This window comes from Bombina bombina, chromosome 4 (genome assembly GCF_027579735.1).
Source record: "Bombina bombina isolate aBomBom1 chromosome 4, aBomBom1.pri, whole genome shotgun sequence".
NCBI classification, from domain to species: Eukaryota; Metazoa; Chordata; class Amphibia; order Anura; family Bombinatoridae; genus Bombina; species Bombina bombina.
Genome location: NC_069502.1, coordinates 686,149,125 through 686,165,165, shown reverse-complemented (window position 1 = coordinate 686,165,165; position 16,041 = coordinate 686,149,125). Strand labels below are relative to the sequence as shown.

Here is a 16,041-nt window from a genome sequence, read left to right as displayed (position 1 = left end):
TCATAGTATTGGATATTCGGCAATCCAAAACCGCCCTGTTCTTGAGAGGCTTGCAGTTTACTTAATTTTATTCTTGTTTTTTTGTCTCTTCAAATAAAATTCCTAATTGTCATATGTATGTGCTGTAGGTCTATTTTATTTAGCAGAAAACATAATTTATGCTTACCTGATAAATTCCTTTCTTCTGTTGTGTGATCAGTCCACGGGTCATCATTACTTCTGGGATATAACTCCTCCCCAACAGGAAATGCAAGAGGATTCACCCAGCAGAGCTGCATATAGCTCCTCCCCTCTACGTCAGTCCCAGTCATTCGACCAAGAATCAACGAGAAAGGAGTAACCAGGGGTGAAGTGGTGACTGGAGTATAATTTAAAAGATATTTACCTGCCTTAAAAACAGGGCGGGCCGTGGACTGATCACACAACAGAAGAAAGGAATTTATCAGGTAAGCATAAATTATGTTTTCTTCTGTTATGTGTGATCAGTCCACGGGTCATCATTACTTCTGGGATACCAATACCAAAGCAAAAGTACACGGATGACGGGAGGGATAGGCAGGCTCATTATACAGAAGGAACCACTGCCTGAAGAACCTTTCTCCCAAAAATAGCCTCCGAAGAAGCAAAAGTGTCAAATTTGTAAAATTTGGAAAAAGTATGAAGCGAAGACCAAGTTGCAGCCTTGCAAATCTGTTCAACAGAGGCCTCATTCTTAAAGGCCCAAGTGGAAGCCACAGCTCTAGTGGAGTGAGCTGTAATTCTTTCAGGAGGCTGCTGTCCAGCAGTCTCATAGGCTAAACGTATTATGCTACGAAGCCAAAAAGAGAGAGAGGTAGCAGAAGCTTTTTGACCTCTCCTCTGTCCAGAATAAACGACAAACAGGGAAGAAGTTTGGCGAAAATCTTTAGTTGCCTGCAAGTAGAACTTGAGGGCACGAACTACATCCAGATTGTGTAGAAGACGTTCCTTCTTTGAAGAAGGATTTGGGCACAAGGATGGAACAACAATCTCTTGATTGATGTTCCTGTTAGTGACTACCTTAGGTAAGAACCCAGGTTTAGTACGCAGAACTACCTTGTCTGAGTGAAAAATCAGATAAGGAGAATCACAATGTAAGGCTGATAACTCAGAGACTCTTCGAGCCGAGGAAATAGCCATTAAAAACAGAACTTTCCAAGATAACAATTTTATATCAATGGAATGAAGGGGTTCAAACGGAACACCCTGTAAAACGTTAAGAACTAAGTTTAAACTCCATGGCGGAGCAACAGCTTTAAACACAGGCTTGATCCTAGCTAAAGCCTGACAAAAGGCCTGGACGTCTGGATTTTCTGACAGACGCCTGTGTAACAAGATGGACAGAGCTGAAATCTGTCCCTTTAATGAACTAGCTGATAAACCCTTTTCTAAACCTTCTTGTAGAAAAGACAATATCCTAGCGATCCTAACCTTACTCCAGGAGTAACCTTTGGATTCGCACCAGTATAGGTATTTACGCCATATTTTATGGTAAATCCTTCTGGTAACAGGCTTCCTAGCCTGTATCAGGGTATCAATAACCGACTCAGAAAAACCACGTTTTGATAAAATCAAGCGTTCAATTTCCAAGCAGTCAGCTTCAGAGAAGTTAGATTTTGATGTTTGAATGGACCCTGTATCAGAAGGTCCTGTCTTAGAGGTAGAGACCAAGGCGGACAGGATGACATGTCCACTAGATCTGCATACCAAGTCCTGCGTGGCCATGCAGGCGCTATTAGAATCACTGATGCTCTCTCCTGTTTGATTTTGGCAATCAATCGAGGAAGCAGCGGGAAGGGTGGAAACACATAAGCCATCCCGAAGTTCCAAGGTGCTGTCAAAGCATCTATCAGAACCGCTCCCGGATCCCTGGATCTGGACCCGTAGCGAGGAAGTTTGGCGTTCTGGCGAGACGCCATGAGATCTATCTCTGGTTTGCCCCAACGTCGAAGTATTTGGGCAAAGACCTCCGGATGAAGTTCCCACTCCCCCGGATGAAAAGTCTGGCGACTCAAGAAATCCGCCTCCCAGTTCTCCACTCCCGGGATGTGGATTGCTGACAGGTGGCAAGAGTGAGACTCTGCCCAGCGAATTATTCTTGATACTTCCATCATTGCTAGGGAGCTTCTTGTCCCTCCCTGATGGTTGATGTAAGCTACAGTCGTGATGTTGTCCGACTGAAACCTGATGAACCCCCGAGTTGTTAATTGGGGCCAAGCCAGAAGGGCATTGAGAACTGCTCTCAATTCCAGAATGTTTATTGGAAGGAGACTCTCCTCCTGATTCCATAGTCCCTGAGCCTTCAGAGAATTCCAGACAGCGCCCCAACCTAGTAGGCTGGCGTCTGTTGTTACAATTGTCCAGTCTGGTCTGCTGAATGGCATCCCCCTGGACAGGTGTGGCCGATAAAGCCACCATAGAAGAGAATTTCTGGTCTCTTGATTCAGATTCAGAGTAGGGGACAAATCTGAGTAATCCCCATTCCACTGACTTAGCATGCACAATTGCAGCGGTCTGAGGTGTAGGCGTGCAAAAGGTACTATGTCCATTGCCGCTACCATTAAGCCGATCACCTCCATGCATTGAGCTACTGACGGGTGTTGAATGGAATGAAGGACACGGCATGCATTTTGAAGCTTTGTTAACCTGTCTTCTGTCAGGTAAATCTTCATTTCTACAGAATCTATAAGAGTCCCCAAGAATGGAACTCTTGTGAGAGGAAAAAGAGAACTCTTCTTTTCGTTCACTTTCCATCCATGCGACCTTAGAAATGCCAGAACTAGCTCTGTATGAGACTTGGCAGTTTGAAAGCTTGAAGCTTGTATTAGAATGTCGTCTAGGTACGGAGCTACCGAAATCCCTCGCGGTCTTAGTACCGCCAGAAGGGCACCCAGAACCTTTGTGAAGATTCTTGGAGCCGTAGCCAATCCGAATGGAAGAGCTACAAACTGGTAGTGCCTGTCTAAGAAGGCAAACCTTAGATACCGGTGATGATCTTTGTGGATCGGTATGTGAAGGTAAGCATCTTTTAAATCCACTGTGGTCATGTACTGACCCTTTTGGATCATGGGTAAGATTGTCCGAATAGTTTCCATTTTGAATGATGGAACTCTTAGGAATTTGTTTAGAATCTTTAAATCTAAGATTGGCCTGAAAGTTCCCTCTTTTTTGGGAACCACAAACAGGTTTGAGTAGAACCCTTGTCCTTGTTCCGACCGCGGAACCGGATGGATCACTCCCATTAATAACAGATCTTGTACACAGCGTAGAAACGCTTCTTTCTTTATCTGGTTTGTTGACAACCTTGACAGATGAAATCTCCCTCTTGGGGGAGATAATTTGAAGTCTAGAAGGTATCCCTGAGATATGATCTCTAGTGCCCAGGGATCCTGAACATCTCTTGCCCAGGCCTGGGCGAAGAGAGAAAGTCTGCCCCCCACTAGATCCGGTCCCGGATCGGGGGCTTTCGGTTCATGCTGTCTTTGGGGCAGCAGCAGGTTTCCTGGCCTGCTTGCTCTTGTTCCAGGACTGGTTAGGCTTCCAGCCTTGCCTGTAACGAGCAACAGCTCCTTCCTGTTTTGGTGCAGTGGAGGTTGATGCTGCTCCTGTTTTGAAATTCCGAAAGGGACGAAAATTAGACTGTCTAGCCTTAGCTTTGGCTTTGTCTTGAGGTAGGGCGTGGCCCTTACCTCCTGTAATGTCAGCGATAATTTCTTTCAAACCGGGCCCAAATAAAGACTGCCCCTTGAAAGGTATATTAAGTAATTTGGACTTAGAAGTAACATCAGCTGACCAGGATTTTAGCCACAGCGCCCTACGTGCCTGTATGGCGAATCCTGAGTTCTTAGCCGTAAGTTTGGTTAAATGTACTACGGCCTCCGAAATGAAAGAATTAGCTAGTTTAAGGACTCTAAGCCTGTCCGTAATGTCGTCTAGCGTAGATGAACTAAGGTTCTCTTCCAGAGACTCAATCCAAAATGCTGCCGCAGCCGTAATCGGCGCGATACATGCAAGGGGTTGCAATATAAAACCTTGTTGAACAAACATTTTCTTAAGGTAACCCTCTAATTTTTTATCCATTGGATCTGAAAAAGCACAGCTATCCTCCACCGGGATAGTGGTACGCTTAGCTAAAGTAGAAACTGCTCCCTCCACCTTAGGGACCGTTTGCCATAAGTCCCGAGTGGTGGCGTCTATTGGAAACATCTTTCTAAATATTGGAGGGGGTGAGAACGGCACACCGGGTCTATCCCACTCCTTAGTAACAATTTCAGTTAGTCTCTTAGGTATAGGAAAAACGTCAGTACTCGCCGGTACCGCAAAGTATTTATCCAACCTACACAGTTTCTCTGGTATTGCAACGGTGTTACAATCATTGAGAGCTGCTAAGACCTCCCCTAGTAATACACGGAGGTTCTCCAATTTAAATTTAAAATTTGAAATATCTGAATCCAATCTGTTTGGATCAGAACCGTCACCCACAGAATGAAGCTCTCCGTCCTCATGCTCTGCAAGCTGTGACGCAGTATCAGACATGGCCCTAGTATTGTCAGCGCACTCTGTTCTCACCCCAGAGTGATCACGCTTGCCTCTTAGTTCTGGTAATTTAGACAAAACTTCAGTCATAACAGTAGCCATATCTTGTAATGTTATCTGTAATGGCCGCCCAGATGTACTAGGCGCCATAATATCACGCACCTCCCGGGCGGGAGATGCAGGTACTGCCGCGTGAGGCGAGTTAGTCGGCATAACTCTCCCCTCGCTGTTTGGTGAAATTTGTTCACATTGTACAGATTGACTTTTATTTAAAGTAGCATCAATACAGTTAGTACATAAATTTCTATTGGGCTCCACCTTGGCATTGGAACAAATGACACAGATATCTTCCTCTGAGTCAGACATGTTTAACACACTAGCAATAAACTTGCAACTTGGTTATAATCTTTTTTAGCAAAAACGTACTGTGCCTCAAAGAGGTACTAAACGATTAAATGACAGTTGAAATAATGAACTGAAAAACAGTTATAGCATCAAACTTTAAAACAACACAACTTTTAGCAAAGGTTTGTTCCCATTAGTAAATAACAATAATTAAATTTGACATAAAAATTACAGAGCAACGTTTTTATTCACAGTCAATATAAAATTCTCACAGCTCTGCTGAGAGAATATACCTCCCTTCAAAGAAGTTTGAAGACCCCTGAGATCTGTCAAAGATGAACCGGATCATGCAGGAAATATAAGAGTAGCTGACTGGAAATTTTTGATGCGTAGCAAAGAGCGCCAAAAACGGCCCCTCCCTCTCACACACAGCAGTGAAGAGAAACGAAACTGTCACAATTAAAAGCAAACAACTGCCAAGTGGAAAATAATGCCCAAATATTTATTCACTCAGTACCTCAGCAATGTAAACGATTCTACATTCCAGCAAAAACGTTTAACATGAAAAATACTTATTAAAAGGATTAGTGACTTTTAACAGAGTAGTTCCGGTGAAATACCATCCCCAGAATACTTTGAAGTGTATACATACATGTCATTATAACGGTATGGCAGGATTTTCTCATCAATTCCATTCAGAAAATAAAAACTGCTACATACCTCAATGCAGATTCATCTGCCCGCTGTCCCCTGATCTGAAGCTTTTACCTCCCTCAGATGGCCGAGAACAGCAATATGATCTTAACTACTCCGGTTAAAATCATAGTAAAAAAACTCTGGCAGATTCTTCCTCAAACTCTGCCAGAGAAGTAATAACACGCTCCGGTGCTATTATAAAATAACAAACTTTTGATTGAAGTCATAAAAACTAAGTATAATCACCACAGTCCTCTCACACATCCTATCTAGTCGTTGGGTGCAAGAGAATGACTGGGACTGACGTAGAGGGGAGGAGCTATATGCAGCTCTGCTGGGTGAATCCTCTTGCATTTCCTGTTGGGGAGGAGTTATATCCCAGAAGTAATGATGACCCGTGGACTGATCACACATAACAGAAGAAAGTTTAATATCTGCATAGGGTATAATAATTTAGGTAATACAACCATTTTTATTAATTGGATCCTTCCCGTTATATTTAGATTAAGTTTACTCCAAACTTTTAGGTCTCTTTCGACTTGTCATGTTATAGAGTGATAATTTAACTTGTATATCTTGTTTGGTTCTTTGGATATCCTTATGCCTAAGTATGTTATGTATTCCTCTCCTACTTCAAATGGATATTTGAACTTCTCATTTATTTTATGTAGCCAATAAATTTTAGATTTTGAGATTTTTATATCCTGATGTCTTTCCAAACATTTTGATGTTTGTTAGTATGTCTTTTATATGTTTTTTGGGGTTTGCAACAAACAACAGCCGGTCATCTGCATATAAAGCCGATTTAATTTCTAAGTTCTCTATTTCAATACCAAATGGTATTTGTTTCAATAAGTAGACTAGAGGTTCTAATGACAAGTTGAACAATATAGGTGACAACGGGCATCCTCGGGTACCTCGATGTAAAGAAATTGGTCTGGACAGTTCCCCGTTGATAATTAGGTGAGTCTCTGCTTTAGAGTATAGTTTTTCAATGAAGTTCAGGAAAGATCCATTAAAATTAAATTTCCGTAATGTATCAAATATATGTGGCCATTCGACTCTATTGCATCCAAAGACAGCAGGAAGGCCTCCGGTAGTGTCTCATCTCCCTCTGAGCAGTTATTTAGTCTATATTTTTCCATAACTTGTAATAAAGTTCTAAGGTGTGTTGTTGATGATCTTCCCTGGACAAATTCTATCTGTTCTCTGTCTATTATATTAGGTATAATTTTATTAAGCCTGTTTGTTATAATCTTCATTAATATTTTATAATCTGTGTTAATTAGGGACAAAGGTCTATATGACTGGGGCAATGTTAGATCTTTGCCTTTTTTTGGAATAACTACTGTATTAGCTGCTTTAAATAGTTGAGATATTGTTCCTTCTCCGTTATATATATTTACATATACATTATGCAGAGGCTCTATTACTTTACTTCCTAATATTTTATAGAAATCCGATGGTAACCCATCGGGTCCTGCTGCTTTAGCTGCTGGTAAATCTTGGATAGCATTAATTATCTCCTCTTTTTGTATTGCTGAGTTAAGAAAATCTTGTTGGTCTTTCGTTATTTTGGGCAGTTTAATTTTCTCCCATATACTGTTGTCTCCGTTTGTCTCACTTTTTTCTGACTAATTTTTCATAATAATTTGTGAATATATCCAAAATTGATTCTATATCTTTTATTATTTTACCATTGCCCTTCATAGCAAAAATTTTATTATTAGTTTTCTGAGTTTTTACTGCAGCTGGCAATAGTTTACCTAAGCGGTTTCCGCATCTATAGTATTTTCCCATATTACGTTTCATTTCTAGGATGTAATATCACGTTTTATAACCGCTTTTGCCGCCTCCCAGAATATTTGTGGGTTGTTAATATGCTGTTTATTATTTTTCTTATATTTATTCCATTTTGCTTCTAAATATTTCCTAAATTTTGATGAGTTATTAAGGTAATTTGGATGATAAAATCTGTTTCTCTTTTTCCTACCTATTTGATTGAATATCATTATAACTGGGCATGATCTGAGATTATCATCTCTTTTATTTCCACTTCTGTTATTTTGCCTCTAAAGTTTTTAGAAGTTTAGAAAAAATCAATTCTTGAAGATGTTATGTACTCTAGATATATGGGTATATTCCAAACTATCAGGATTTATAATTCTCCATATATTTTCTACCCCCAATGTATTACATATATAATTAATCATTTTTTTCCTCATACTTATCTTCTTTATTGGTAGGATTGCCTTTTGGCCTTAGATTAAAGGCGTTAGATTAAAATCCCTTGCTATTATAAAATCTAGATCGATATATTTTATTACTTATTTTTTAATTTGATTCCAAAATGTCTGGTCTTTTTTATTTGGGCCATACAGATTACAAATTAACAGCTCTTACTCTTCTACTTCCATTAATATAATTACATACCATCCTTGTTGATCAATTTTGACCTTTTTAATCTTATATGCTAAATTTCTAGTGAATTTTCTGTAAGAGGAGTAGTATACTTCTTTCACCCAATTTTTCGTGTTCAATAACTCATAAATTTGTTTCTTGAAGACACGCTATATTGATATTAAGTTTTCTTATTTGAGTTATGATTGCCTTTCTTTTAACTGGGGAATTTATTCCCCCAACATTCCATGCTGCTAGTTTAATCATCTATAACATTTCTATTGATTTACTATAAAGCCCATTCAAAAACAAAATAAAATCTTGGTGTCAACAATTGCCTGCTTATACCTATCCCATATCCCTTGCTGTACCTAGGCTATGATTTATGTGATAATCTTTAAATTTTGATATTTCAAAAAAAATTTTAACATTCTCCACATCTTTACGTACATAGTAAACAAAAATATTATTCTACCGCTATTCCCTATAACATATAATAGCTTATACCTTGTACTTTATTATACACTGGGATTGACCTTTATAAAAATAGACTAAAGATTCTCTGTTAATACCGCCAACAATTAGATGAAGAGAGGGGGGAAAAAAAACTACACCAGTAATATTCATTATTGTGACAACAATTGCCTACTTATCTCATGTCCCTTTGAGATACCTAGGCTACAAATTATATGATAAACTTCAGGTATTAGTGATTTAACAACATTATCATCCTCCACATCTTTACATATATAGCAAACAAACTTAAGTGTTCTTCCATCACAAATTCCAAAAAATGATGGCATCTTATATCTTGTGCTTTGTTATTCAAGCAAAAATTAATCATCTTTGAGGCCACCATTGTCTGCTTATCTCATAATCCTTGAGATGCCTAGGCTGTGGATTCTGTGATAAACTTTAAATATTAGAGATTCAACAACACTAACATCTTCCACATCTTTACATATATAGCAAACATAAATGTTCTTCAAATCACTAGTTCATAAAACATATGGCATTGTATACATTGTACTTTGTTATTCAAAAAGATTGATATTTGTGAAGATATACTTAAAATTATTTATGTGACTTATTAATATATCCAACAGTGAAGAAAAAAAAAATATGATCTTTAATTTTTAATCCCCAATTTTTTTAGATAACTACTTATCAACCTCTCTTAAAACATCAAGGACTAGATTACAAGTTGAGCGCATATATGCGATTCCGTGAACCCGTAATCTGTGCTCAGTTTTGTTTTTCCCATGCGTGCTACTGAGTGTAAGATTACGGGTTGGGACACACAAATATCATTCCCTTGCGATCGAATCCTCATGCACAACAGCGTGTACGAACACGGATGATTTTTCCCCTATAGACTTGAATGGTACCTTGTTTTCATGCCACAGCTCACGTAACCCCGATCGCAACAAAAAAACAAAACAGCAATATATATTTATGTGTTTATATGTATGAATATACACACATATATATATACTGTATATATAGATATATACATACATACATATAAATACATAAACATATATGTATACATTTGTATACATATATTTTTATATATGGACATATATGAATAATTATACACCAAAAAAAATAAAGGCCATTCAAATAAAGCATTCAAAGAAGATAACATTTGTAATTGACATGCATTATCAATTTTGCTGCTAAAGCTCCTAAAATGATGATAAAGTTTGCATTGCTCTCACTATATATGAATACGTCTGTAATATACACTAGCTAAAAATCAAGGCTTTTTTTCCTCAGTCCCTAGCTAGTGTCCTTACAGTCAGTCCCCATGCTGGAGATGTTTGTGTAATGTTTAATCCCCTCACCTCGCACTTTCCAAAGATAGTTTTACAGAGATCACAAGATCTAAACGTTTTGACTCAGATCTGTTTGATAACTGATATAGCCCATAAGGTCCTTTGTCAGATGTATAATCCAACAAACTGACTACTGACCCGGTGTCGCTGTCAAAGATCGGCAGACAGGAGCTGCAGTCTGACTATAAATGTGATATAGTCACTGACTGATGTGCAGTTCTCTCTGCTCTCTGGCTCTGGATCCCAATCCGATTGGGATTGACAGGCTCAGCTGCATAATCAGCATTGAAGGCAGACGCAGCTTGCTCCTAAATCCTGCCAAGTGGTCTATCACATTTATAGACTGCCGCTCCAGTGACTGTCCCCTCACCCTGGATAATATTGTAATTGAAAGCGGGTCAGCAGCATTAAAGGCAGAACAGCTGTATTTATAGTGGAGGCATTTGAGGTCCAATTGCCAAAATGCAACCAGACTTATAGTGCTCACTGACGTTATGACCTTTATTTAAAGGATCACTAAGTGCTATTGTCTTCCCAGCTGAAGCAGTCTCTTCTGGAGCACTCGGCACTAGTATTATAGGGCCCAAGGAACTTGCCGCACTGCTCACAATAGACATTTTTTGGCTTTGTGTTCGCACTGGGAAGTAAGACAACCCATCATCTACTGTTGTAGTAGTTACTTCAGAGTGCTCCAGAATATTTGTTTTGGGTGTATAATGTCCCTTTAACCAAAGTTCAAACTGTGATTGCAACTACACGGTCGCATTTAATGCCTACCTGTAATATGAGTACAACTATGGGTGCGTCCATAAAGACGCTCCCCCTCCCCAATGCGAGCCCTCACATTTTTATATAACTTTATAAATGCAATACAATAGGAATACATATACTGTGAAGAAAAATATATGAGTAATATCACACTGTCATAAAAATTAGAACAATTTATTGCTGAAAGAATATCACCACAAGAGATTTTGAGTTTTTAACCCTCATCCCTAATTGTGTATGACAGCCACAGATGAGGCCTCTTATGCAATGCAGAGGAATGAATGTTATACGATAAAGATATTTTGATAAATGTTTACATAGAAAATGTTCTACATTATGTATGTGACAGGGATAAGCAAAATGGCAAAGGTCACTATATGAAAAGAAACAGGTATCATGATCTGTCAAACGTAACAAACAAATAATAATAAATCTGCATATTTATTTCTCAGGAAAAAAAACTTATATCCTGTAATCTAAAACTGTTGAATGAACATAGGAGCAAAAAAGAATGTATTTAGACAAAAGTGAGCAAATAACATACCTACAATCCCAAAAGCAGAAACAGCTCGAGACAATCCTGATGAACCTTTCTGCCCCATCTTTGTCCTGTTGCCAAGATCAAGTCGGCCAAGGAGCTCTCGCACTTCTTGTTGATTATAGACATGCTTAGAAAAAAGTAAAGAGCATAATAAGACAATTATTCATGGAATAAGAAATCAGAACTTACACAGTGACTCAAAATAATTGTGTCATAATCACAAACTCAAAGTATTATTCAGACTACTTATATATCTAGAACGGGAGCTTTGCCTACTAACAACAGAGCCGATTTGTGTTTGTCTGCCGTAGAGTATGGCTCAGGTTACATACAAATATTGTGATTCAGCCATCCAAAATTAACATTCCCAAAAGGTTATAGAAAACTATTTTATTTTTATTTTTTTGTAGATCCACAGCAACAAAACATTTGATCCATATTTTTTTTGCCTACACTTTAATGTTGCCTGGAAAGTGAATCTGCCCTGACATTCTTCTCCCCAGGTATATAGGAGAGTAAATAATTGAAATGGTCGAAAAACGATGCCCCTCTGGCATTAAATCTGTCTGCTGATTTAATATGTAGCAGATTCATATGATCCGTGAAGATAATGAAAGGATACTTGGTACCCTCCAAAAGGTCTATCCACACAGTAAGGGCAAGCTTAATTGCCAACAGTTCTATGTTACCAAGGTCATAGACTTTCTTAAGGTCAATATATTTGTGATAATAATAGGCTATTGAATGAATCTCTGCAGAATGAGGGTCACCAAAATTACCCTCTACTATATAAAGCAGTTGTTTGAGGGTAAAGAAGGCCTGTTCAGATGCTGGGGACTAATCCTTAATGCAAGCCACCCTTTTTAGAAAAACAGTGAGAGGAGATACAATTGAGCAGTAGTCACATATAAATTTCCAATAATAATTAGAAAAGCCTAGGAAGCATTGGAATTATTTCAACAACTTGGGTCTAGGCCATTTGAGCACAGCATCAACGTTCCTTTAATCCATTCGGAAGTCACATGAGTCTTCATAATGAGGTGGTAAAGAGGAAGACAGAGACATAGAGATGAGTGGGCAGGACTCCATGACTGCTGCAAATGGAAGGCAACGTCCCTGACACTGCTCTCTCCAAGCTGTGAGCTCCCCTTAAAAAGGTGGAATTGTCTGAAGCCATGGTATTACCAAAATAAAGAGAAAGTTAGGAGAACAGACAATGTTAAAAATCAAGTATTCTCTATGAAGCGCTCCAATAGTAATCTGGAACAGAATGGTTTCAAACTCATTGTACCAAGAACTGAGAGGATGACCTGAAACAGTGGTGACTCCTATAGGAGACAACTTCTTTACAAGAGGAACATTCATGATACACGAAAAATCACTTAGGACTGCTCCTCCAGGCCATCTTAAGAGCATGTGTTTTCTGGCATAATAGGGCAGGATCTCAGGAGGTGGTCATAGTACATACAGAGTCCAAATATGCGTCTCTTTTACTTACTCAGCCTCAGATAACTTTATGGCCCCCGCCTCCATGGGTTCACCAGTACTGGATATAGAGTTTTTAGGATGAAAGACAACACAAGGCCCCAAGTGTACTGTGGGGTGAGGAGCAGACTTGCGGCTTCTCTCATTTATCAATAATTTTTCATTGTGACTTAAAACCAGTCTAATGCAAAGGTCTTTGACAGCCTCCTACAAGTCTGGAGGATCTCAAAAAACAAGATAATATTTGTGGTGGTCAGTGAGGCCCTAGCAGAAAACAAGCTTTAAAGGCTATTCTGTAGTTGAGCAGCATGTTTGCCGAGAGGCTGACCTTGGTGAGCTTGGTTATAATGTCAGGCAACCTCACTTATTTGAATTTCCTTCACTATTTTACTGACCACTATTCAGCATCAGCTAGGAGTTCCTCCAGAATAAGACAAGCACAGTACAAAAGGTTTAGGCAAAAGAGAGGTCCAAAAGTGGGTAATCCAAAGTCAGTATCCAGCAAACAGTAAAAGTCCACCCAGCGCAAAACTCTATAATTAAGCAAAGGAAACAGGAAGTGCTGTCTTAAATAAGCTGGCTGATATTGCTAATTACTAGTAGCTGCAAACAGGTGGAGCTAGAAAAGCCAAAAAACACAAGTCAAATATAACAAAACCCAGTCAAAACCATAGGCATAATATAGTACAATGACAAAGCAACTGCCTAGCACCACAGCAGCCCCAGTTTGTCTCTGGGCACAACAGCAGTGCCACAAACACATTGAACTAGTGGAATTTAATAAGAGAATTTAAGACAGATCCCATATTGCATAACTGTTCTACTAAAACTTAAAGAAGAGCCCAGAACTTAAAATGAGCTAACGTCTTACAAAAGCAGATTCATTCAGGATTCAAATATAGGATCACAGAGCAAATCCATTTTTCTAAATAAATTTTGGAAGCTTTCTGGCCTTCACAGAATGAAGTACAAATAGAAAATCAGACTTCCTAATTCACTTTTAAATAATTTGAGAGCTCTGACAACATTAAGCCTACATAGAAGAGCCTATAATGTATTCTTAAAATTCATACAGAATGAAGGAACCGCAGTCTCAGTAATAATACTTCTAGCAAAAACTATTTTTGGCTGAAAACATTGTAAGGGTCGGAAAACCACAGCATCATGAAGAAGTAAATAAGGTGGAACACATCTTCAGGTGCAGTGAAAGTCACCAGCTAGAAGTCTTAAAGGTTAATAACATTAAAGATGTTCAAAAAGATGAAACTATAAACCAAAATTCACATGTAATAGACAAATTAAATCTTTGAAGGCAGGACAAATTATTTCCATTATTTCCAGATGCATGAGAGAATGTCACTGTATCAGGGTAAACAGCAGTTTTTCTCTAAATGTTCATTAAACGTATAGATCTGTAGTTAAAACCTTTTTAAAGGGACAGTCTACTCCAGAATTGTTGTTTAAAAAATATAGACAATCCCTTTATTTCACATTCCCCAGTTTTGCATAACCAACATAGTTATAGAACCCTTCTCTGATGCCTGTGCCTTCCCCTCTAAGTAATTCTGAACCAGTTTGCTCCCTATGTGTACATAGTGCAATATTTTTGTTATAAAACTGAGGAAGCTGTATAAGGGTTACTTCCTTTATTAAGGGGTTTTGCCCCAAAATCTAGTTAAGTGACTGTAACATTAGATTTTATCATATAGAGATTGGTTTGGCAGGATTTTACACACTAAAGCGCTGGTGGGTTATTGCGTAGTATTTCCATGTACCTCATGTAGCTATTTAAATGGATAGTCAATTCCAAAAAAACTTTCATGTTTCAAATAGGGCATGTAATTTTAAACAACTTTCCAATTTACTTTTATCACCAATTTTGCTTTGGTCTCTTGGTATTCTTAGTTGAAAGCTAAACCTAGGAAGGCTCATATGATAATTTCTAAGCCCTTGAAGGCCGCCTCTAATCACATGCTTTTGAATTTGCTTTTCACAACAGGGGAGAGCTAGTTCAGGTAAACCATATAGATAACATTGTGAGCACGTCCATGGATTGTGGCAGACACTGCATTAATTGGCTAAAATGCAAGTCAATAGATAATAAATAAAAAGTCATGTGATCAGGGGCTGTCAGAACATGCTTAGATACAAGGTAATCACAGAGCTAAAAAGTATATTAACATAACCGTGGTGGCTGTGCAAACCTGGAGAATGGGTAATAAAGGGATAATCTATCTTTAAAAACAATCCAAATTCTTAAGTCGGCAGATTCGTCATTGCTTGGAGTGAGTCGTGAGTTATTATAACCCTCATTTTCAGCAGACATTGCCCACCTCTTGCCTGCTTGGTCCGGTAGGTGATCAGAGCTCTATCTCTTAAATGGATATCAAGTAGGTCTTTAATTTTTAGCAATCAAAAACGTGCATGAACTCCTTTCTCCTGTTTTATCATCTCCGTGATCAGTGTAATTTAAGAGGTTGTAACCAATTTAGTTGCTAGTTATGTAGATGCCGGACAGATAGCTCAGCATGCTAAGGCCCTGTGGCTGAGCTCTGTAGCAACCCAAGGGTTACAGGTTCGATCCCCGGTCAGGTCCACTCAGCCTTTCACCCTTCTGAGGTCGATAAAATGAGCAGCGCCTTGAGACCCTTATGGGTGATTAGCCGCGCTTTACAAGTACCCAATACATGCATGCATGATATTACGGTCTAGTAACTAGATGTGGATGCTTAACCCAGACTTCCAGGGAGAGTTTATAGCTTTATTATATTCTGTGACTGTAGGAGTCAGATGTCAGATCCGTAGCTCCATACTCATAAATACAGCGATTTTGGGATCTGTCTAGTCCACTCCATGCAATATACATAAAAAAAACTTTTCTTTTATGGATGCTGTGCTTAGCAACTAATAACCAGCGGATAATTAGATATTCCTCTGGAGCTCCTGAAAATGCGACCTCTCAGAGTCACTGATTGGACACGCCCCCCATAGTGGAAAAAATGTAACATCTAGATGTGGAGACAATGGTAAGAATCCTTCAGATCTATTGAGGTCAAAAACAGACCAGGTGGTAGAATTTGGTGACACAAAGTAAAACTTTCAAAAACCTATTTAGTATTTCATCAGATGTAAATGTATTCCCTTTTATGGGATAATAAAAAATATTTTACTAGAATCCCTGCCTATATACCAGACTATGAACAGGTCAAATTACTCCTAGATCTAAAAGATCTGAAAAAAACAGCAAAATCATGTTCAAATAAACTTGAAAAAACATAATTTATGCTTACCTGATAAATTCCTTTCTTCTGTTGTGTGATCAGTCCACGGGTCATCATTACTTCTGGGATATAACTCCTCCCCAACAGGAAATGCAAGAGGATTCACCCAGCAGAGCTGCATATAGCTCCTCCC

General features: G+C 38.7%; 1 protein-coding gene across 1 annotated transcript in view; it reads right to left on the bottom strand.

Moving 5' to 3' along the window:
* FIG4 (FIG4 phosphoinositide 5-phosphatase) overlaps positions 1–16,041 on the bottom strand; it is a 1,077,570-nt gene that overhangs the window by 809,814 nt on the left and 251,715 nt on the right. The window contains exon 4 of the mRNA XM_053710848.1: positions 11,146–11,269. Coding sequence (XP_053566823.1) covers positions 11,146–11,269 — 124 coding nt within the window. The remainder of the gene's footprint in view (positions 1–11,145; positions 11,270–16,041) is intronic.